This window comes from Entelurus aequoreus, linkage group LG15 (assembly GCF_033978785.1).
Source record: "Entelurus aequoreus isolate RoL-2023_Sb linkage group LG15, RoL_Eaeq_v1.1, whole genome shotgun sequence".
NCBI lineage: Eukaryota > Metazoa > Chordata > Actinopteri > Syngnathiformes > Syngnathidae > Entelurus > Entelurus aequoreus.
In genome coordinates this window covers 54,218,608-54,244,344 of record NC_084745.1, presented here as the reverse complement: position 1 = coordinate 54,244,344, position 25,737 = coordinate 54,218,608, and the positions used below count along the sequence as shown (strand labels likewise).

General features: G+C 35.3%; 1 protein-coding gene across 2 annotated transcripts in view; it reads right to left on the bottom strand.

Annotated features, from left to right (window-relative positions):
- The window catches only part of LOC133630263 (outer dynein arm-docking complex subunit 2-like), a 153,455-nt gene that overhangs the window by 59,706 nt on the left and 68,012 nt on the right, over window positions 1–25,737 (bottom strand). For both annotated transcript variants that reach the window (XM_062021745.1, XM_062021746.1), the window contains 2 exons: window positions 13,636–13,816; window positions 13,490–13,551 (listed from right to left, as the gene is read on the bottom strand). In XM_062021745.1, coding sequence (XP_061877729.1) covers window positions 13,490–13,551; window positions 13,636–13,816 — 243 coding nt within the window. The remainder of the gene's footprint in view (window positions 1–13,489; window positions 13,552–13,635; window positions 13,817–25,737) is intronic.

Sequence of the window (25,737 nt, the reverse complement as noted above, 5' to 3'; positions counted from 1 at the left end):
ACACTCATAAGTATAAAACTACTTTTTTTAAAGTAATAATTCCTTATTTCAAGCATGAACAAAAAAAAAATCATGATTTTGACACAATTGTGTCTCATAATTACAACGGATGACGGCCAAATGGACTTTGCTGTTTTATTTTCAATGAAACAATAGAAAATAGGTACTCATATAGTAGTACAGTTGGCACAGTACAGTAAACTGACAGTTAATATTTCAACATTTTACATTTCTAACCATTTTGACAAGGAATAGTTCATGCACATTCAGATAAATTCTTCAAAATTACCATTAAAAAACATTTTGGCCTGTATATATGCGCACTAATTGACCGAAAGAGCACGCACTTGGCGCGATGATGTCATGTTGTCGATGGAAAAATGCATTTTTAGACAATATGATTTGCCTGAGCGGCTAGGAGACCCCGAGAGTAACAAGCGCTTGCCTTTCCATTAAGAACAATAAATTAGTTTTTAGTAGGGATGTCCGATAATGGCTTTTTGCCGATATCCGATATTCCGAAATTGTCCAACTCTTTAAATACCGATACCGATATCAACCGATACCGATATCAACCGATATATGCAGTCGTGGAATTAACACATTATTATGCCTAATTTGGACAACCAGGTATGGTGAAGATAAGGTACTTTTTAAAAAAATTAGTCAAATAAGATAAATAAATTAAAAACATTTTCTTGAATAAAAAAGAAAGTAAAACAATATAAAAACAGTTACAGTAATTAATGAAAATGAGTAAAATGAACTGTTAAAGGTTAGTACTATTAGTGGAGCAGCATGTGTGCTTACGGACTGTATCCCTTGCAGACTGTATTGATATATATTGATATATAATGTAGGAAGCAGAATATTAATAACAGAAAGAAACAACCCTTTTGTGTGAATGAGTGTAAATGGGGGGAGGGAGGTTTTTTGGGTTAGTGCACTAATTGTAAGTGTATCTTGTGTTTTTTATTTTGATTTAATTAAAAAAAATAAAAAAATAAAATAAAATAAAAAATAAAAACCCGATACCGATAATAAAAAAACCGATACCGATCATTTCCGATATTACATTTTAACGCATATATCGGCCGATATAGTTTTTAGTATAAGTTTGCTGGTTTGAAGAAATGTAATGCCGAGCGCATATCATTATGTCAAGATAATTTAAGAATATTTTTCAACATGTTGAGCAAAATGGTCTCTTTTTTTTTTTCTACCAAGAAAAGTGCACTTCTTATTAGTGAGAATATTCTTATTTTAAAGGTATTTTTGGGTTCATTGAAGTTAGCTAATTTTACTTGTTTTGGAAAGTCTTGACAAGCCAGATTTTAATGTTCTATTGGCAGATAATTTTGCTTAGTTCAAATAAAATACCCCTCATTTTTGTATTTTTTTCTCTTGTTTTTGAACACTGACTTTTTGCAGTGCAGTGTCTGGTGTAAATAACATGTAAAGTGAAATATTGTCATTAGGGCTGCAACTACTAATCGATTAAATCGATTATTAAAATAGTTGCCGATTAATTTAGTCATCGATTCGTTGGATCTACGCTATGCGCAGAGGTTTTTTTTTTTTTTTAAATTTAATTTAATTTTTTTTAAATAAACCTTTATTTATAAACTGCAACATTTACAAACGGCTGAGAAACAATAATCAAAATAAGTATGGTGCCAGTGTGCTGTTTTTTTTCAATAAAATACTGGATAGGATAGAAATGTAGTTGGTCTCTTTTATCCGATTATTAATCGATTAATCGGAGTAATAATCGACAGATTAATCGATTATCAAATTAATCGTTAGTTGCAGCTAGGGATGATGTTTGATAAGGAATTATCGAGTTTGAGCCTATTATCGAATCCTCTTATCGAACCAATTCCTTATCGATTCTCTTATGGAGTCCAGATAGGTTGTTGTATATGGAAAAAAACACACAATATTTGGTTTAACAAAAGCTCACTTTTATTATATAATAAAAAAATGTAATCTAATAAATAAATAAATATTGACTGTTACCCACCTAAAAAAATAAAATAAAATAAATAAATATTGACTGTTGTTACCCAAAGTATATTAAGTGGGATTTTTCAGAGAAACAAATATATACAGTAACACAAAAACAAGCTGTCTCTGTGATCACTATAGGTGTATAAATAATAATATAATGTTAAATAAAATCAGTCCCTTGGGCACAAAACTGAAAATAATACAGCTCTCCAAAAAGTGCACTTCTGCTGCTATTGGAACATAACTGTTTGTTATGATGCTTTGACATTTTTGCACTTTATTTCTTTATTGAAAGAACATTCTATGAAGAGAAAAGTTATTTGCAAGTGTGGGTACAATGCTAATAAATGAAAAGTTAAAGCTAAAAAAAGAAATACACTTTATTGAGTTAACATTATTTCTTTATGGGGGAAAAATGTTATGAGCTAGAGAATACAACAACTACACTACCCAGCATGCAACGGGAGTTACGAGCATGCGCGGTAGCCCCGAAAAGTGTTGCATGTTGCCACGCTGTGAAAGTAAACGTCAAGAACTCAGCCAACACGCCTCGTCTGCATTATTTATAATTGGACAGACAACACATCTACAGTGTGATTTTGTTTTGTTTACAAGGAAAGAAAAACAAAAGTTCAAAAAGGGAGATGTGTTGTATATATATGTATGTGCTGCGGTTGTTTTAAGAATGTTGCGACAGCTGCCGTAAAGGAGGTGCGTTGCTAGCCTGGTTGCTATGTTTCCGGTTGGTGGTAAAAGTGTTGGTCATGTGTTTGTACCCTGCTAAAATCTCTCAGTAAAGTTATTCGATGGATTATAGCTTTTGTTTTGAACTTTATTACACCTTGGAGCGCTTTTTCCCCGTCCATTGTTTTCCTGCTTTCGCTATCTGCGCCTAATGACTGAGCTACGTGACGCCATTTCTTGTGATGTCCCACGGAGCATTTCTGGTCGGGACGGGATTCGAATAAAGAATCAACTCTTTTCCTTTACTATAGTGGTCTCGATAACGGGTACCGGTTCTCAAAAAGGGATTCGAGTCCGAGGACTCGGTTCTTTTCTTATCAAACAACCGGGAAAACCGGTTTCGAGTATCATCCCTAGTTGCAGCCCTAATTGTCATTATGACTTAATCATGGGATCTATGTGACTGGCCACAAAAAAACACTCATCGGGTGTCCCTTGCACCACACCTTGTGTTTGCACATAAACCAGACACCTTAGATTCCAGTCTGCAGTGCCTCTTAAATCCTACCCAAAAACTAAAAATAAGAACGCATCCAAACAGCCGAGTCTCCCCGTGAAGCAGGTATGAAACCGATTAGCGGAGAAGTTGACATTGATGGATTAAAGGAGGCGACCGCACACCGTGGAGGCATCAAACAGTGTGTGTCTGCGCTCGTGGAGGAGGGAAAATAAACTGGAGGATTTGACGGAAAAAAACGTCATAAGTGCGAAGAGTGAAATTGCAATTAAACATTTGCAACATAACAGTAGCCAAACTGTTAAAATCGTCTGCAAACAGCCCAGGACAGATTTGTGCAAGCAAAGGATGCTACTAAATGCACGTTGTGTAAACTACAGTGCAACCAGGATTTAAAATAAGAATAAAAACAACTTGTTTACAGTTCTGGCCTAAATATACATACTGTGAAAAAACTAACATTAAAACCTTGCCACACTCTAATTCAGGGGTGTCAGACTGCTTTTCATTGAGGGCCACATCGCAGTTATGGTTGCCCTCAGAGGGCCGCGTTTAACAATGAGTAGTATATGAATATACACATAGTACATTAACAATATATTTTTTTTACATAAGCAGCAAAAAAAATGTAAATTTGACTTTAAAAACTGGCAGCTCAGTCACCATGAATTACCATGAATTGATTAACGTGGACTTAAACAAGTTGTAAAACTTATTGGGGTGTTACCATTTAGGGGTCAATTGTACAGAATATGTACTGTACTGTGCAATCTACTAGGGCTGCAACAACTAATCCATTAAATCGATTAAAATCGATTATAAAAATAGTTGCCGATTAATTTAGTCAGCGATTCGTTGGATCTATGCTATGTGCATGCGCAGAGGCTTTAAAAAAAAAAAAAAATTAATAAATATTTATAAACTGCAACATTTACAAACAGCTGAGAAACAATAATCAAAATAAGTATGGTGCCAGTATGCTGTTTTTTTCCCCAATAAAATACTGGAAAGGATAGAAATGTAGTTTGTCTCTTTTATCCGATTATTAATCGAAGTAATAATCGACAGATTAATCGATTATCAAATTAATCGTTAGTTGCAGCCCTACAATCTACTAATACAAGTTTCAATCAATCAATCAAACCAGAATTTTACAGTAAAAGCAGTGTTTTTTTTTACAGCATATAAAAAAAATGGAATAAATGGAATGGAATGGAGAAACCACACCACTGTTTTTAGCGGTAAAATTCAAGCATTCAACAGAGCTGTCATTGTATTTTTTACCCTAAAATCTTGATTTAATGTTTTTCTTTGTTTTTTTAATGTTTCAGTGTCTTACTGTATTATGGACAAAAGCAGTACCAAGGTTGATTTTACAGTAAAAAACTCAAGTCGGCGGAATTTAACCGTAAAATCTATTGTCAATTTTACAGTCTACAACAGGGGTGCTCATTACGTCGATCGCGATCTACCGGTCGATCGCGGAGGGTGTGTCAGTCGATCCCCAGCCAGGCATTAAAAAAATAGTCATAAAAATGAGCGATCATAAATCTATTGTCAATTTTACAGTCTATAATTTGTTGATAATTTGTTTTGAAATCATAAGTCAAGCAGATATTTAAGTATAGTATTTATCCTTATTTTAACCAAAAATATTTTTGGAATATTTTGATTTAGATATTGAATTTTAAAAGATATGCAATTGCATGCAGTACATGATTTTTAATGTCAAAAGGGAAAGAACAAATATATTTAGTAAGAAAATATTAAACATTTTATTAACGCATATTATTTCCAGGCTTTTGTGGGCCACATAAACAATGTGGCGGGCCAGATTTGGCCCCCAGGCTTTGAGTTTGACACCTGTGCTCTAATTGTTTTTTTTTTTAAATTGTTTTAATGTCTTACTGTATATGGAAAAAACAGTACCAAAAGTTGATTTTACAGTAAAAAAAAACTCTATGAAATGAACCGTAAAATCTATTGTCAATTTTACAGTCTATAATTTGTTGATAATTAGTTTTGAAATCATAAGTCAAGCAGATATTTAAGTATAGTATTTATCCTTATTTTAACCAAAAATATTTTTGGAATATTTTGATTTTGATAATATTGGATTTTAAAAGATATGCAATTGCATGCAGTACATGATTTTTATAGTCAAAAGGGAAAGAACAAATATATTTAGTAAGAAAATATTAAACATTTTATTAACGCATATTATTTCCAGGCTTTTGTGGGCCACATAAACAATGTGGCGGGCCACATTTGGCCCCCAGGCTTTGAGTTTGACACCTGTGCTCTATTTATTTTATTTTTTTATTGTTTTAATGTCTTACTGTATATGGAAAAAACAGTACCAAAGTTGATTTTACAGTAAAAAAAACTCTATGAAATGAACCGTAAAATCTATTGTCAATTTTACAGTCTATAATTTGTTGATAATTAGTTTTGAAATCATAAGTCAAGCAGATATTTAAGTATAGTATTTATCCTTATTTTAACCAAAAATATTTTTGGAATATTTTGATTTAGATATTGAATTTTAAAAGATATGCAATTGCATGCAGTACATGATTTTTAATGTCAAAGGGGAAAGAACAAATATGTTTAGTAAGAGAATATTAAACATTTTATTAAAACATATTATTTCCAGGCTTTTGTGGGCCACTTCAATAATGTGGCGGGCCACATTTGGCCCCCAGGCTTTGAGTTTGACACCTGTGCTCTATTTGTTTTTTTTTTTATTGTTTTACTGTACATGGAAAAAACAGTACAAAAGTTGATTTTACAGTAAAAAACTCAAGTCGGTGGAAATGAACCATAAAATCTATTGTCAATTTTACAGTCTATAATTTGTTGATAATTTGTTTTGAAATAATAAGTCAAACAGATATTTAAGTATAGTATTTATCCTTATTTTAACCAAAAATATTTTTGGAATATTTTGATTTTGATAATGTTGAATTTTAAAAGATATGCAATTGCATGCAGTACATGATTTTTAATGTCAAAAGGGAAAGAACAAATCTATTTAGTAAGAAAATATTAAACATTTTATTAACGCATATTATTTCCAGGCTTTTGTGGGCCACATAAACAAAGTGGCGGGCCAGATTTGGCCCCCAGGCTTTGAGTTTGACACCTGTGCTCTATTTGTTTGTTTTTTTATTGTTTTAATGTCTTACTGTATATGGAAAAAACAGTACCAAAGTTGATTTTACAGTAAAAAAACTCAATGAAATGAACCGTAAAATCTATTGTCAATTTTACAGTCTATAATTTGTTGATAATTTGTTTTGAAATCATAAGTCAAGCAGATATTTAAGTATAGTATTTGTCCTTATTTTAACCAAAAATATTTTTGGAATATTTTGATTTAGATATTGAATTTTAAAAGATATGCAATTGCATGCAGTACATGATTTTTATAGTCAAAAGGGAAAGAACAAATATATTTAGTAAGAAAATATTAAACATTTTATTAACGCATATTATTTCCAGGCTTTTGTGGGCCACGTAAACAAAGTGGCGGGCCAGATTTGGCCCCCAGGCTTTGAGTTTGACACCTGTGCTCTATTTTTTTTTTTTTAATTGTTTTAATGTCTTACTGTATATGGAAAAAACAGTACCAAAGTTGATTTTACAGTAAAAAACTCAATGAAATGAACCGTAAAATCTATTGTCAATTTTACAGTCTATAATTTGTTGATAATTAGTTTTGAAATCATAAGTCAAGCAGATATTTAAGTATAGTATTTATCCTTATTTTAACCAAAAATATTTTTGGAATATTTTGATTTTGATAATGTTGAATTTTAAAAGATATGCAATTGCATGCAGTACATGATTTTTAATGTCAAAAGGGAAAGAACAAATATATTTAGTAAGAAAATATTAAACATTTTATTAACGCATATTATTTCCAGACTTTTGTGGGCCACATAAACAATGTGGCGGGCCAGATTTGGCCCTCAGGCTTTGAGTTTGACACATGTGCTCTATTTTTTATTTTTTTTTATTGTTTTAATGTCTTACTGTATATGGAAAAAACAGTACCAAAGTTAATTTTACAGTAAAAAAAACTCAATGAAATGAACCGTAAAATCTATTGTCAATTTTACAGTCTATAATTTGTTGATAATTAGTTTTGAAATCATAAGTCAAGCAGATATTTAAGTATAGTATTTATCCTTATTTTAACCAAAAATATTTTTGGAATATTTTGATTTAGATATTGAATTTTAAAAGATATGCAATTCCATGCAGTACATGATTTTTAATGTCAAAAGGGAAAGAACAAATCTATTTAGTAAGAAAATATTAAACATTTTATTAACGCATATTATTTCCAGACTTTTGTGGGCCACATAAACAATGTGGCGGGCCAGATTTGGCCCCCAGGCTTTGAGTTTGACACCTGTGCTCTATTTGTTTTTTTTTTTATTGTTTTAATGTCTTACTGCATATGGAAAAAACAGTACCAAAGTTGATTTTAGAGTAAAAAACTCTATGATATGAACCGTAAAATCTATTGTCAATTTTACAGTCTATAATTTGTTGATAATTAGTTTTGAAATCATAAGTCAAGCAGATATTTAAGTATAGTATTTATCCTTATTTTAACAAAAAATATTTTTGGAATATTTTGATTTTGATAATATTGGATTTTAAAATATATGCAATTGCATGCAGTACATGATTTTTAATGTCGAAAGGGAAAGAACAAATATATTTAGTAAGAAAATATTAAACATTTTATTAACGCATATTATTTCAAGGCTTTTTTGTGGGCCACATAAACAATGTGGCGGGCCAGATTTGGCCCCCAGGCTTTGAGTTTGACACATGTGCTCTATTTGTTTTTGTTTTTTATTGTTTTAATGTCTTACTGTATATGGAAAAAACAGTACTAAAGTTGATTTTACAGTAAAAAACTCTATGAAATGAACCGTAAAATCTATTGTCAATTTTACAGTCTATAGTTTGTTTTGAAATCATAAGTCAAACAGATATTTAAGTATAGTATTTATCCTTATTTTAACCAAACATATTTTTGGAATATTTTGATTTAGATATTGAATTTTAAAAGATATGCAATTGCATGCAGTACATGATTTTTAATGTCAAAAGGGAAAGAACAAATATATTTAGTAAGAAAATATGAAACATTTTATTAACGCATATTATTTCCAGGCTTTTGTGGGCCACATAAACAATGTGGCGGGCCAGATTTGGCCCCCAGGCTTTGAGTTTGACACCTGTGCTCTAATTCGATACATTTTAATGAACGCCTCAGTTCTGCCTTCCTAGGAACCTATTGGATGATATAATATTGCTGTTTTTCAACTATGTGAACTCCTTTAATGCAGAAGTGTCTTCTCTCAGCCTTGTTAGAAGCCGTGGAGGGTGAGGTTTGAAATGAAACATGGGAGCAAATACGGCGCTTGACTGCGGGTCGCCGTGCATTCCCAGCCATGTTGTCTTGGAAATGGGAAGGAAGGCCTCGCGTGTGTTTGTCCTCCACCGTGGCCACGTAGCGACAGTAAAACGCCGGCCATTAAACCACACCCGTATTTAAAGCGGAAGGTACAATAAGCAAAACCTTCTCAAATGTGTTATTAGACCGGGGATCAAAGAGAAATATACCTGGAAAATACTAAGTAGAGTTCTTTGAACATAACATGTGACAAGCTAATGATACAGTGCATCTATCCGGGGATCTTTTTGTCGTTCTGTTGTCATAGTAACTTAATAAGCCCAGCTACTTCAGTACTAACATGAGTAAGCTGCTCAAACCCCACACAGGCATGTTAAAGGGGAACTGCACTTTTTTTTTATTTTGCCTATCGTTCACAATCATCATGAGAGACAAGAAGACAAAAGGTTTTTGGTTTTTTTTGCTTTCTTACATTGTCTCGTTCTCGGTGGCTAGCAATGCAGCTAATGTTGTCAATCAATTCTGCCTCTAAATCACTTTAAAAATGCATTCCAAAAGTGTCAACAATACTTCAATCACGTTGTGTAACCTGTATAATAACCAAAGTGTAGTAACATTTGTATTGTAACTATTTTTCTAGCGTACTAACACATCGCCGTGCTACGATATTAGCTGTAAAAGCTAACTACGGCAACAGATAAGTTAGCTTCTACGTCAGCATGAAACGTGTTTGAGTTTGTAACACACAACATGTGATAGGACAGCAATCTGTACTGAGTGGAAAACATGAATAATCATGTTACAGTATGTGTAAAGCAGGGGTCACCAACGCGGTGCCCGCGGGCACCAGGTAGCTCGTAAGGACCAGATGAGTAGCCCGCTGGCCTGTTCTAAAAATAGCTCAAATAGCAGCACTTACCAGTGAGCTGCCTCTATTTTTTAAATTGTATTTATTTACTAGCAAGCTGGTCTCGCTTTGCCCGACATTTTTAATTCTAAGAGAGACAAAACTCAAATAGAATTTGAAAATCCAAGAAAATATTTGAAAGACTTGGTCTTCACTTGTTTAAATAAATTCATTAATTGTTTTACTTTGCTTCTTATAACTTTCAGAAAGACAATTTTAGAGAAAAAAATACAACCTTAAAAAAGGTTTTAGGATTTTTAAACACATATACCTTTTTACCTTTTAAATTCCTTCCTCTTCTTTCCTGACAATTTAAATCAATGTTCAAGTAATTTTTTTTTTTTATTGTAAAGAATAATAAATACATTTTAATTTAATTCTTCATTTTAGCTTCTGTTTTTTCGACGAAGAATATTTGTGAAATATTTCTTTAAACTTATGATTAAAATAAAAATAAAAACATTCTGGCAAATCTAGAAAATCTGTAGAATCAAATGTAAATCTTATTTCAAAATCTTTTGAATTTATTTAAAAATTTTTGTTCTGGAAAATCTAGAAGAAATAATGATTTGTCGTTGTTAGGAATACAGCTTGGTCCAATTTGTTATATATTCTAACAAAGTGTAGATTGGATTTTAACCTATTTAAAACATGTCATCAAAATTCTAAAATTAATCTTAATCAGGAAAAATTACTAATGATGTTCCATAAATTCTTTTTTAAATTTTTTCAAAAAGATTCGAATTAGCTAGTTTTTCTATTCTTTTTTCGGTTGAATTTTGAATTTTAAAGAGTCGAAATTGAAGATAAACTATGTTTCAAAATTTAATTGTCGTTTTTTTGTGTGTTTTCTCCTCTTTTAAATCATTCAATTAAGTGTAAATATCATTATTAATAATAATAACGGAGTTAAAGGTAAATTGAGCAAATTGGCTATTTCTGGCAATTTATTTAAGTGTGTATCAAACTGGTAGCCCTTCGCATTAATCACTACCCAAGAAGTAGCTCTTGCTTTCAAAAAGGTTGGTGACCCCTGGTTTACATGTACAACTTTCTCCGACGCTGCCACAGAAAGGCGTGTTTTATGCCCCTTCTTCTTTGTCTCATTTTGTCCACCAAATGTTTTATGCTGTGCGTGAATGCACCAAGGTGAGCTTTATTGGTGTTATTGACTTGTTGGGAGTGCTAATCAGGCATATTTGGTCAGTGCGTGACTGCAAGCTCATCGATGCTAACATGCTATCTAGGCTAGCTGTATGTATGTACATCATTATGCCTCGTTTGTAGCTATATTTGAGCTCACTTAATTTCCTCTGTGTATTTAATTTATATTTGCATGTCTCACGACACATTATCTGTATGTATTATTGGCTGCATTTCTCCTAGTTGTTTATGCGCCACGTTGTTCCAGACCACAGCAAACGTTACCCAACTTGCAAAGATTGTAATAAATCCGTTAGAAGAAGACAGCCTGCCATTTCCTTTCATTTGGACACACACATCTATTATACCTTTGGCCATTTTATGCCAGGAGTTCTCTCACCCTCTGAGAAGCCTCTGTTTTACTAATGTTTTCCACTGTTGTAAAAATGTGTACATTACTGTCAACATTTCTGTCAACAAAGATTTGCATCAGCCTGTGACAAAGTCATTTTGATAGTAGGCTAATATAGACACTTACGTCATGTGTTGTCTTCATTATAACACTTATATAAGACTTTTAAAGTCATTTTGATAGTAGGCTAATATAGACACTTACGTCATGTGTTGCCTTCATTATAACACTTATATAAGACTTTTAAAGTCATTTTGATAGTAGGCTAATATAGACACTTACGTCATGTGTTGCCTTCATTATAACACTTATATAAGACTTTTAAAGTCATTTTGATAGTAGGCTAATATAGACACTTACGTCATGTGTTGTCTTCATTATAACACTTATATAAGACTTTTAAAGTCATTTTGATAGTAGGCTAATATAGACACTTACATCATGTGTTGTCTTCATTATAACACTTATATAAGACTTTTAAAGTCATTTTGATAGTAGGCTAATATAGACACTTACATCATGTGTTGTCTTCTTTATAACACTTATATAAGACTTTTAAAGTCATTTTGATAGTAGGCTAATATAGCTAATATAGACACTTACATCATGTGTTGCCTTCATTATAACACTTGTATAAGACTTTTAAAGTCATTTTGATAGTAGGCTAATATAGCTAATATAGACACTTACATCACGTGTTGCCTTCATTATAACACTTGTATAAGACTTTTAAAGTCATTTTGATAGTAGGCTAATATAGACACTTACATCATGTGTTGCCTTCATTATAACAATTATATAAGACTTTTAAAGTCATTTTGATAGTAGGCTAATATAGACACTTACATCATGTGTTGCCTTCATTATAACACTTATATAAGACTTTTAAAGTCATTTTGATAGTAGGCTAATATAACTAATATAGACACTTACATCATGTGTTGCCTTCATTATAACACTTATATAAGACTTTTAAAGTCATTTTGATAGTAGGCTAATATAACTAATATAGACACTTACATCATGTGTTGCCTTCATTATAACACTTATATAAGACTTTTAAAGTCATTTTGATAGTAGGCTAATATAACTAATATAGACACTTACATCATGTGTTGCCTTCATTATAACACTTATATAAGACTTTTAAAGTCATTTTGATAGTAGGCTAATATAGACACTTACGTCATGTGTTGCCTTCATTATAACACTTATATAAGACTTTTAAAGTCATTTTGATAGTAGGCTAATATAGACACTTACGTCATGTGTTGCCTTCATTATAACACTTATATAAGACTTTTAAAGTCATTTTGATAGTAGGCTAATATAGACACTTACATCATGTGTTGTCTTCATTATAACACTTATATAAGACTTTTAAAGTCATTTTGATAATAGGCTAATATAGACACTTACATCATGTGTTGTCTTCTTTATAACACTTATATAAGATTTTTAAAGTCATTTTGATAGTAGGCTAATATAGCTAATATAGACACATCATGTGTTGCCTTCATTATAACACTTGTATAAGACTTTTAAAGTCATTTTGATAGTAGGCTAATATAGCTAATATAGACACTTACATCGTGTGTTGCCTTCATTATAACACTTGTATAAGACTTTTAAAGTCATTTTGATAGTAGGCTAATATAGACACTTACATCATGTGTTGCCTTCATTATAACACTTATATAAGACTTTTAAAGTCATTTTGATAGTAGGCTAATATAGACACTTACATCATGTGTTGCCTTCATTATAACACTTATATAAGACTTTTAAAGTCATTTTGATAGTAGGCTAATATAGCTAATATAGACACTTACATCATGTGTTGTCCTCATTATAACACTTATATAAGACTTTTAAAGTCATTTTGATAGTAGGCTAATATAGCTAATATAGACACTTACATCATGTGTTGCCTTCATTATAACACTAATATGAGACTTTTAAAGTCATTTTGATAGTAGGCTAATATAGACACTTACATCATGTGTTGCCTTCTTTATAACACTTATATAAGACTTTTAAAGTCATTTTGATAGTAGGCTAATATAACTAATATAGACACTTACATCATGTGTTGTCTTCATTGTAACACTTATATAAGACTTTTAAAGTCATTTTGATAGTAGGCTAATATAGACACTTACATCATGTGTTGTCTTCATTATAACACTTAAATAAGACTTTTAAAGTCATTTTGATAGTAGGCTAATATAACTAATATAGACACTTACATCATGTGTTGCCTTCATATAACACTTACAGAAGGCTTTACAAGCATTTTTTTTTTTTTTTGTCCAATGTGGCTCTTTCAACATTTTGGGTTGCCGACCCCCTGATCTAGAAGAGGAGGCTACTTACGCCATGTTGTCCAGATCCGCAGCACAGGCCTCCACTACCTTGGTTACGTTCACCAACAGCGGCTGGCGGAAAGACGTTTATTCTAAGATGATGATCTGCTCACACACCGAAAAAAGGTCCGAGGACAATTGTGTAGTTGGACATGCCTCGTTCCTGCCGATGAGTAGCTTGACGAGAGGTTTGAGTCCTCCACACTTGCGGATGGTGACTTTGTTTGCAGGTTTCTGGGCGAACTCCGCCAAGGCTCCGACCACATTCACGAGCACCTCCTCAGGTTGATTGGTCAGCAAGCCGATCAGGATCTCCAGGACTTTATGATCTTGAAACCTTAAAAAAAAATGAAAAAAAAGAGGACAGCCAATGTTATCGTTCATCGCTAATTTTGTTCGAACCCCAGAAAGAATTGATTCTTCATAATAAAGGTCGATAATGGTTCAATGATGCATTTACTCTGCTAGTTCCTTTTAAAAGTACTACATTTAAAGGCCTACTGAAAGCCACTACTAGCGACCACGCAGTCTGATAGTTTATATATCAATGATGAAATCTTAACATTGCAACACATGCCAATACGGCCGGGTTAACTTATAAAGTGACATTTTAAATTTCCCGGGAAATATCCGGCTGAAACATCGCGGTATGATGACGTATGCGCGTGACGAAGTCCGAGTAACGGAAGTTATGGTACCCCGTAGAATCCTATACAAAAAGCTCTGTTTTCATTTCATAATTCCACAGTATTCTGGACATCTTTTGCAATTTTTTTAATGAACAATGAAGGCTGCAAAGAAGACAGTTGTAGGTGGGATCGGTGTATTAGCAGCGGACTACAGCAACACAACCAGGAGGACTTTGTTGGAGGGCTAGCCGCGCTAGCCGCCGACTTCACCTTGACTTCCGAAATTTGATCACCGAAAACCGGGCTATCAAACAAAACACACACCATTGCCTGGGGCGTTGTCAGCATGTCTGTGATGTGAACGTAATTCTATATATATATATTAGGGCTGGGAATCTTTGGGTGTCCCACGATTCGATTCAAAATCGATTCTTGGGGTCACGATTCGATTCAGAATCGATTTTTTTTTTTCAATTCAACACGATTCACGATTCAAAAACGATTTTTTTTTTTTTTTTTTTTTTTTTAATGAAAACAATACACAACAATACCATAATAATGCAATACAATTTCAAAACAAAACCCCACCCAGCAACATTCAGAATAGCAATAAACAGAGACACACAAACATGACACGGAACAATCTAAAAGTAGTGAGACAAAAATGAATGTTATCAACAACAGCATCAATATTAGTAACAATTTCAACATAGCAGATGCTAAATCTGTTGCTAGTTGTCAATTTAAAAAATATCATTAAAAGTCTGTAAACACTAGAAAAATTTCAACAAAGCAGCAACAATTACCAATATGGCAAAACGATTAAAAAGATGTTAATACAGGTTTGTTTTAAATGTATGTATAAATTTTTGAGCCTTTTTAAAGGCCTACTGAAAGCCACTACTAGCGACCACGCAGTCTGATAGTTTATATATCAATGATGAAATCTTAAAATTGCAACACATGCCAATACGGCCGGGTTAACTTATAAAGTGACATTTTAAATTTGCCGCTAAACTTCCGTTTCGAAACGCCTCTGAGGATGACGTATGCGCGTGACGTAGCCCGGGGAACACGGGTATGCCTTCCCCATTGAAGCCAATACAAAAAAGCTCTGTTTTCATGTCATAATTCCACAGTATTCTGGACATCTGTGTTGGTGAATCTGTTGCAATTATGTTCATTGCATTATGGAGAAAGAAGCTGAGCAAGCAAAGAAGAAAGTTGTCGGTGCGAAACGGACGTATTTTGCGAACAAAGTCAGCAGCAACAGTACACAGCCGGCGCGTCTTTGTTTACATTCCCGAAAGATGCAGTCAAGATGGAAGAACTCGGATAACAGAGACTCTAACCAGGAGGACTTTTGACTTCGATACACAGACGCCTGTAGAGAACTTGGACAACACAGACTCTTACCAGGATTACTTTGATTTGGATGACAAAGACGCAGACGTGCTACCATGAGTATGCAGCTTTGGCTTCTAAACATTTGATCGCTTGACCGTATGTGCGCAACTTTTTTTTGCGTATGTACGTAACTTTTTAAAAATATATAAAGCTTTATGAACCTTGGGTTAGGTGAACGGTCTTTTGGGCTGAGTGATTGTGTGTGTTGATCAGGTGTTTGAATTGTATTGGCGTGTTCTATGGAGCTAGGAGCTAGCAGAGGAGCTAGGAGTTAGCATAACAAAGACGTACGTGTTTTTATGCAGGATTAATTTGTGGCATATTAAATATAAGCCTGGTTGTGTTGTGGATAATAGAGTATATATATGTCTTGTGTTTATTTACTGTTGTAGTCATTCCCAGCTGAATATCAGGTCACCCCCGGCTCTCACAGCATCTTCCCTATCTGAATAGCTTCAACTCCCCACTAGTCCTTCACTCTCTTTCCTCATCCACAAATCTTTCATCCTCGCTCAAATTAATGGGGAAATTGTCGCTTTCTCGGTCCGAATCTCTCTCACTTCATGCGGCCACCATTGTAAACAATAGGGAACTTTGCGTATATGTTCAACTGACTACGTCACGCTACTTCCGGTAGGGGCAAGCCTTTTTTTTATCAGATACCAAAAGTTGCAATCTTTATCGTCGTTGTTCTATACTAAATCCTTTCAGCAAAAATATGGCAATATCGCGAAATGATCAAGTATGACACATAGAATAGATCTGCTATCCCCGTTTAAATAAAAAAAATTCATTTCAGTAGGCCTTTAAAGAAAATCATATAGCAAATTATGCTAATTAGTGGATGGCGTCATTGTGACCACGCCCCCCACCACCACAGGTATCTTGGCAGTTTAGGGGACACCCTGCCATGTTTTGCTGTGATTGCAGTTTCCCAAGGCGTCTGAGTAGTAAACTGCAGCAAACATTAAAAGGGACACAGTGCGGTCGCAGCAAACCTCAACAAACTTCCGACGTACAGTTAGGTATCTTTATTCAAGGCTACGGTTGCTGGCATCTTGGTGTCTAAGCTATTGTGCAGGACACAAGGTCATTTGGGTTTGGTCAGGGTCCACAGAAGCGCAGCCTATTCTTGCAAGAAAAAACATTGCTAATGAACAGACAGGCTGCCAAAACCAACGCGGGTTAAATTTGCCATCCAAACAAGCTGTGGTTTCCTTCTGCCATCTTTGAAGTGTGAACAACTGACTTCAGTATGATCTTTGATATGATTGTGTAGTAGATTCTTCTTCAGAAAAGCCCAACCGAAAAAAATTACATGAATGGAAGAAAAAAAAATGAAGGTTTATTTGTCAAATCCACTGGCACCACAAAAGGTTTTGACTGACTGTCTTCAAGCTGTTCTCTAGACCAGTATTTTTCAACCACTGTGCCGTGGCACACTAGTGTGCCGTGAGATACAGTCTGGTGTGCCGTGGGAGATTATGTAATTTCACCTATTCGGGTTAAAAATATTTTTTGCAAAGCAGTAATTATAGTCTGCAAATGATGTGTTGTTGTTGAGTGTCGGTGCTGTCTAGAGCTCGGCAGAGTAACTGTGTAATACTCTTCCATATCAGTAGGTGGCAGCCGGTAGCTAATTGCTTTGTAAATGTCGGAAACCAAAAATAAACAAAAGGTAAGTGCCCTTAAGAAAAGGCATTGAAGCTTAGGGAAGGCTATGCGGAACAAAACTAAAACTAAAACTGAACTGACTAAAAAGTCAACAAAAACAGAATGCTGGACGACAGCAAAGACTTACTGTGGAGCAAAGACGGCGTCCACAAAGTACATCCGAACATGACGTGACAATCAACAATGTCCCTACAAAGAAGGATAAAAAAACAACTGAAATAGTCTTGATTGCAAAAACAAAGTAGATGTGGGAAATATCGCTCAAAAGGAAGACATGAAACTGCTACAGGAAAATACCAAAAAAAAGAGAAAAAGCCACCAAAATAGGAGCGCAAGACAAGAACTAAAACACTACACACAGGAAAACAGCAAAAAAGTCCAAATAAGTCAGAGTGTGATGTGACAGGTGGTGACAGTACACCTACTTTGAGACAAGAGCTATATTGATGCATGCTTGGTTATGCTTTAAAGTCATATTCAATAATTGCGACGACGACTTTTTATTGTCAACTGAATTTATGATTTCTGCTGGTCAACGCAAAAAATGTGCCTTCGCTCAAAAAAGGGTTGAAAAACACTGCTCTAGACCAGGACTGATCAAAGTGGCGCGGTTTGACCCGTCATGTTACTTTTGTTTGGCTCGCTTTGGCATGTCTGCAACGATACACTGGAGGAAAAAAAAAGTCAGTAGATTTTACTGTAAAAAAAAAAACAACCTAGCAGCTCAGAAAAATTGCCCGTAAAATCATTAGTGGTAGAAATGTGACATCTACAGTAATGCACTGTAAACAACAGGGAATGTAAGATTTTTCAGTAAAAACTGACAGCTCAGTCACCGGAATTTTAACGTAAAAACAACAATCGTACCGTTTTTCAATCCGTCAGAATAATTGTATTTAAGTTATCACAAAACTTTTGTTAGTTCAGCTCGCCCAGCGAGCAGACAAAAGCTGTCTTTGATCCACTGTGTAGGATGGGAAGCAACATGAAGGTGTTCCGTTTCTTTGATGTATTGTTATCCACAGAAAGATGTTGCCTTGAGAACTACAACGCAAAGAGGAAGCAGGACCTTACTCCCCTCAAGGCAACCCCTTCTTTGAACTGTTTTCCGACCTTTTCTTTGAACTGTTTGTAACCAAAGGTGACGGCTGTTTACGACCCCCCCTCCCTTTAGAAACAGCTGTTGCCATGTAATCAGGGAAAGTCCAAATAAAAGAGGAGGCGTACAATCTTTCGTCAGGAGCGTGGTGGAGACTGTACAAGACTACAGCCCAGACGTTTCTCCTCAATTGAGCCAAATTTAATTCTGTCTCTGTTTATTTCCTTGCTTCTTGTCTTGTTTAATAGATGTCATCAGTGTTTGGACCTGACAATTCTCTCTTCTCTTCTACGACTCTCTCGTCCTCATTTGGGATGTCTGTTGTGATTTCCCTTCCTGGTTCCATGACCCGCCCTATCTTGCCTCTGATTGGCCTGTCCCTAATGTTTTGCCCTAATCTCAACCAATCGTGACTCATCATAGTAAACTACGAACCAATCATGGATGTTCTTGTACGTGCAAGGGGACAAGGAACACAACAAATAAGCGGCGTTTGGTCATTTTAACGTGAAATATAATATATCGATATTACAATATTTTCTTAATTCATATCTTGTTTGAAAATATATCGATATATCTTATAAACTCGATATATCGCCCAGCCCTAGTTGGAGTCATGTTTTAATCATCTAAATCAGGGGTGTCCAAACTTTTTCCACTGAGGGCCGCACACGGAAAAATTAAAGCATGTGGGGGCTATTTTGATATTTTTCATTTTCAAACCATAACAAAATATATGGATTTTTTCATTTATTTTACCTTTAGGGATCCCGGGGACCATAAAGGGTCTCAGTCATTAAAATGTTAAAAATGAGTCAGATTATAATTATTTTTTTAATTATTTAACGCTTCCAGTAAATCTCTATATCAACTTCAAGTTGATATAAAGTAATACAAATTAAAAAAAATGTTTTATGGCTTTTCTGTCAAAAACAACTTAGTTTTTTTATAGTATAACTGAAATATGCAGTATTTAGTAATTAGAGCCCTAAAATATCAATAATGCAGGACACCATTGATTTTAATTCTTTCATATTTTTGAGAAATCACAGTGAAAAGATAAATAAAAAATCACTAAATATATTTGGGATCCAAAAGGTGCCCCACTCATAAAGTGATACATTTTTATTAGGTTTTTCTTTTACTTTCAACACTTAAGTGACGAGATCAACTTCAGATATATCTGTCCATTTTATGCTGGAACTATTATTTTGTTTGTTTTATGCGCTTTTGTCAAAGAAAACTTTGATGTTTTTATATGGCTACTACACAATATATGCAATATTTACCACATAAAACATTTTAAAGTGAAATATTTGAAGTCATCGGAGCCCTGAAAATAATTAATTATAACATGGATTTTTTTGCCATTATTATTATTTTTTGAGCAATGGCAAAAAAAGAAAAATAAAGAAAGACAAAAGAGAAAAAAAAACAGCCTGCATGGCTAGGTTCCATTCTAGAGGCTAACCTTTCCTGTGATAAAATGGCAACCAAGGTAATCAAAAAGGTTAACCAACGAACGAGATTTCTCTACAGAATTTCCTCTCTGGTCAACAAAAGCACCTTGAGGATTCTGGCGGGAACTCTCGTTCAACCCTTTTTCGATTACGCATGCACCTCCTGGTACCCTAGCACCTCCAAAACCCTCAAATCTAAACTCCAAACATCTCAGAACAAGCTAGTCAGGTTACTTCTAGACCTCCACCACAGATCCCACCTCACTCCTACCCACTTCTCTAAAGTGGGCTGGCTCAAGGTGGAGGACAGAGTTAAACAACTTGCACTGAGCCTAGTCTATAAAATCCGCTACACCTCCCTGATACCGAAGTACATGTCAAACTACTTCCTTAACGTAAATGACCGCCATAACCACAACACCAGGGGGTGCTCCACTAACCACGTTAAACCCAGATTCCGAACTAACAAAGGTCTTAACTCATTCTCTTTCTATGCCACATCAATGTGGAATGCGCTCCCAACAGGTATAAAAGAAAGGGCATCTCTATCCTCCTTCAAAACCGCTATAAAAGTTCACCTCCAGGCAGCTACAACCCTAAACTAACACCCTCCCCGGATTGCTAATAATCAAATGTAAACAATCAAATGCAGATTCTTTTTCTTATGCCTTCTGATCTCTCTCTCTCTCTCTCTCTCTCTCTCTCTCTCTCTCTCTCTCTCTCTCTCTCTATGTCCACTACTTGATGTCCATATCCCCACCCCCCACCCCCCCCCCCTCCACACTCCTGATTGTAAATAATGTAAATAATTCAATGTGATTATCTTGTGTGATGACTGTATTATGATGATAGTATATATGATAGTATATATCTGTATCATGAATCCATTTAAGTGGACCCCGACTTAAACAAGTTGAAAAACTTATTCGGGTGTTACCATTTAGTGGTCAATTGTACGGAATATGTACTTCACTGTGCAACCTACTAATAAAAGTCTCAATCAATCAATCAAAAGCTTTTGTGTCAACATTGCAACTTTTTCTCGTTAGATTTCACCTCATTCCCCTTTTTTTAATGTTCTTTTTTATTTTTACAATAGTATTTCCAGAATGTGTGGCGGGCCGGTAAACAATTAGCTGCGGGCCGCACTTTGGACACCCCTGATCTAAATTCATTTAATTTAGTCGACTAAGTTACTCAGAATTTTAGTCGACTAAAATTACAGTAACTTCTGTCAACTAAAATACAAAGTATAAAGGATAACGCATCTTGCAAATCCTTTTCAACTTATGTTCAATTGAATAGACTGCAAAGACAATATATTTAATTTTCCCACAGAGAAACTTGTTTTTTTTTGCAAATAATCATTAAAGGCCTACTGAAAGCCACTACTAGCGACCACGCAGTCTGATAGTTTATATATCAATGATGAAATCTTAACATTGCAACACATGCCAATACGGCCGGGTTAACTTATAAAGTCACATTTTAAATGTCCCACTAACTTCCGGTTGAAAACGTCTATGTATGATGACGTATGCGCGTGACGTAACCAGTGAAACGCAAGTATCGGTACCCCATTGAATACAATACAAAATAGCTCTGTTTTCGTCTCATAATTCCACAGTATTCTGGACATCTGTGTTGGTGAATCTTTTGCAATTTGTTTAATGAACAATGAAGACTGCAAAGAAGAAAGTTGTAGGTGGGATCGGTGTATTAGCGGCGGACTACAGCAACACAACCAGGAAGACTTTGACTCGGATAGCAGACGCGCAAGCTGACGCTAGCCACCGACCGCACGGATGATCGTGGTGAAGTCCTTCGTCCTTCCGTCGATCGCTGGAACGCAGGTGAGCACGGGTGTTGATGAGCAGATGAGAGCTGGCTGGCGTAGGTGGATAGCTAATGTTTTTATCATAGCTCTGTGAGGTCCTGTTGCTAAGTTAGCTTCAATGGCGTTGTTAGCAACAGCATGTTTAAGCTTCGCCAGGCTGGAAAGCATTAACCGTGTAGTTACATGTCCATGGTTTAATAGTATTATTGATCTTCTGTCTATCCTTCCAGTCAGGGGTTTATTTATTTTGTTTCTATCTGCATTTGAGCCCGATGCTATCACGTTAGCTCCGTAGCTAAGTTAGCTTCAATGGCGTCGTTAGCAACAGCATTTTTAAGCTTCGCCAAGCTGGAAATTATTAACCGTGTAGTTACATGTCCATGGTTTAATAGTATTATTGATCTTCTGTCTATCCTTCCAGTCAGGGTTTTTTTTTATTTTGTTTTTATCTGCATTTGAGCCTGATGCTATCACGTTAGCTCAGTAGCTAAAGAGCTTCGTCGATGTATTTTCGTGGAGATAAAAGTCACTGTGAATGTCCATTCCGCGTTCTCGACTCTCATTTTCAAGAGGATATAGTATCCGACGTGGTTTAAAATACAAATCCGTGATCTACAATAGAAAAAGGAGAGAGTGTGGAATCCAATGAGCCAGCTTGTACCTAAGTTACGGTCAGTGTGAAAAAAGGTATGTCTTGCACTGCATTCTAGTCCTTCACTCTAACGTTCCTTATCTACGAATCTTTCATCCTCGCTCAAATTAATGGGGTAATCGCCACTTTCTCGGTCCGAATCGCTCTCGCTGCTGGTGTAAACAATGGGGAAATGTGAGCAGTCCTTCCTCCGGTGACGTCACGCTACTTCCGGTACAGGCAAGGCTTTTTTTTTATCAGAGACCAAAAGTTGCGAACTTTATCGTCGTTGTTCTCTACTAAATCCTTTCATCAAAAATATGGCAATATCGCGAAATGATCAAGTATGACACATAGAATGGATCTGCTATCCCCGTTTGATTAAAAAAAATTCATTTCAGTAGGCCTTTAACTTAGAATTTAATAGCAGCGACACATTGCAAAAAAGGGCATTTTTACCAGTGTGTTACATGGCCTTTCCTTTTAACAACACTCAGTAAAGGTTTGGGAAGTGAGGAGACACATTTTTGAAGTGGAATTATTTCCCATTCTTGCTTGATGTACAGCTTAAGGTTGTTCAACAGTCCAAGGTCTCCGTTGTGGTATTTTAGGCTTCAAATTGCGCCACACATTTTCCAATGGGAGACACGTCTGGACTACAGGCAGGCTGGGTGTTGTCGATAAATGGCTTTGGCTTTGAATAGTAGAGTTTTAACTTACAGATGTAGTGACCAACTGTAGTTACTGACAGTGGTTTTCTGAAGTGTTCCTGAGCCCATGTGGTGATATCCTTTACACACTGATGTCGCTTTTTGATGCAGTACCGCCTGAAGGATCGAAGGTCCATAATTCTCCAGATTCTCTGAACCTTTTGATGATATTACGGAGCGTAGATGGTGAAATCCCTAAATTCCTTGCAATAGCTGGTTGAGAAATGTTGTCCCTAAACAATTTGCTCAGGCATTTGTTCACAAATTGGTGACCCTCGCCCCGTCCTTGTTTGTGAGTGACTGAGCATTTCACGGAAGCGGCTTTTACACCCAATCATGGCACCCACCTGTTCCCAATTAGCCTGTTCACCTGTGGGATGTTCCAAATAAGTGTTTGATGAGCAGTCTCAGTCGTTTTTGCCACTTGTGCCAGCTTTTTTGAAACATGTTGCCGGTATCAAATTCCAAATGAGCTAATATTTGCAAAAAATAAAGTTTTCCAGTTGGAACGCTAAATATCTTGTCTTTGCAGTCTATTCAATTGAATATAAGTTGAAAAGGATTTGCAAATCATTGTATTCTGTTTTTATTTACCATTTACACAACGTGACAACTTCACTGCTGCTGGGTTTGTGAATCGATCTATCGATACATTGATCAATCGTAGCACCACTACAACGTAGTCATTAGTTGGTCAAAATCTAACATTCGTCTCTAAACATCTTTAGTTACTAGTGTTACCATATCTGAGCTACTGTGTAGAAATATGGGGAAATAACTACAAAAGTACACTTCATTCATTAACGGTGTTACAAAAAAGATCAGTTAGAATAATACATCATGTTGGATATAGAGAACATACAAATCCCTTATTTATTGAATCAAAGATACGGAAATTCCACCACATAGTGAATTTGCAAACAGCTAAAATTATACACAAAGCAAACTATAACCTGCTACCCAAGAATATACAACAATTCTTCTCAACAAAAGAGGAGAAATATAATCTTAGAGAAAAATGTAATTTAAAACATTTGTACGCACGTACAACACTTAAGACCTTCAGTATATCAATATGTGGAATTAAATGATGGAATGGATGAAGCCAAGCAATCAAACAATGTACTAATATGATCCACTTCAAGAAACTCTTCAAACTTAAAGTGTTTACAAAGTACAAAGAAGAAGAACCATGACAAACATTCTACATTTATTTCATCCATCCATTCATACATTCTTAAAGGCCTACTGAAATGAATTTTTTTTATTTAAACGGGGAGGATAGCAGATCTATTCTTTGTCATACTTGATCATTTCGCGATATTGCCATATTTTTGCTGAAAGGATTTAGTATAGAACAACGACGATAAAGATTGCAACTTTTGGTATCTGATAAAAAAAGGCTTGCCCCTACCGGAAGTAGCGTGACGTAGTCAGTTGAACATATACGCAAAGTTCCCTATTGTTTACAATGATGGCCGCATGAAGTGAGAGAGATTCGGACAGAGAAAGCGACAATTTCCCCATTAATTTGAGCGAGGATGAAAGATTTGTGGATGAGGAAAGTGAGAGTGAAGGACTAGTGGGGAGTTGAAGCTATTCAGATAGGGAAGATGCTGTGAGAGCCGGGGGTGACCTGATATTCAGCTGGGAATGACTACAACAGTAAATAAACACAAGACATATATATACTCTATTAGCCACAACACAACCAGGCTTATATTTAATATGCCACAAATTAATCCTGCATAAAAACACCTGCGTGTTTGTTATGCTAGCTCCTAGCTCCTATGCTAGCTCCTAGCTCCATAGAACACGCCAATACAATTCAAACACCTGATCAACACACACAATCACTCAGCCCAAAAGACCGTTCACCTAACCCAAGGTTCATAAAGCTTATATATTTTTAAAAAGTTACGTACATACGCAAAAAAAAGTTGCGCACATACGGTCAAGCGATCAAATGTTTAGAAGCCAAAGCTGCATACTCACAGTAGCACGTCTGCGTCTTTGTCATCCAAATCAAAGTAATCCTGGTAAGAGTCTGTGTTGTCCCAGTTCTCTACAGGCGTCTGTGTATCCAAGTCAAAAGTCCTCCTGGTTAGAGTCTCTGTTATCCGAGTTCTTCCATCTTGACTGCATCTTTCGGGAATGTAAACAAAGAAGCGCCGGCTGTGTACTGTTGTTGCTGACTACGTTCGAAAAATACGTCCATTTCGCACCGACAACTTTCTTCTTTGCTTGCTCAGCTTCCTTCTCCATAATGCAATGAACATGATTGGAACAGATTCACGAACACAGATGTCCAGAATACTGTGGAATTATGAAATGAAAACAGAGCTTTTTCGTATTGGCTTCAATGTGGAAGGCATACCCGTGTTCGCCGGTGTACGTCACGCGCATACGTCATCCTCAGAGGCGTTTCGAACCGGAAGTTTAGCGGCAAATTTAAAATGTCACTTTATAAGTTAACCCGGCCGTATTGGCATGTGTTATAATGTTAAGATTTCATCATTGATATATAAACTATCAGACTGCGTGGTCGGTAGTAGTGGCTTTCAGTAGGCCTTTAAACTAATCTTACTTATCTCATCATATTAAGTATGACTTTCTTCACCAATTATTATTATTCAATTCTTATTAGTATTTATTTATTTATTTTTTATTGTCATTACCTATGGAGTTTATTGTGAATAAATTGAGAACAGGAAGTGAATAAAAAAAGTTTCAGCAACTGTTATGTAAAAGAAAAGGGGTAGGATTAAATAAGCTCTGCTTCTTCCTACTCCTTTTCGAACATGTTGAAAA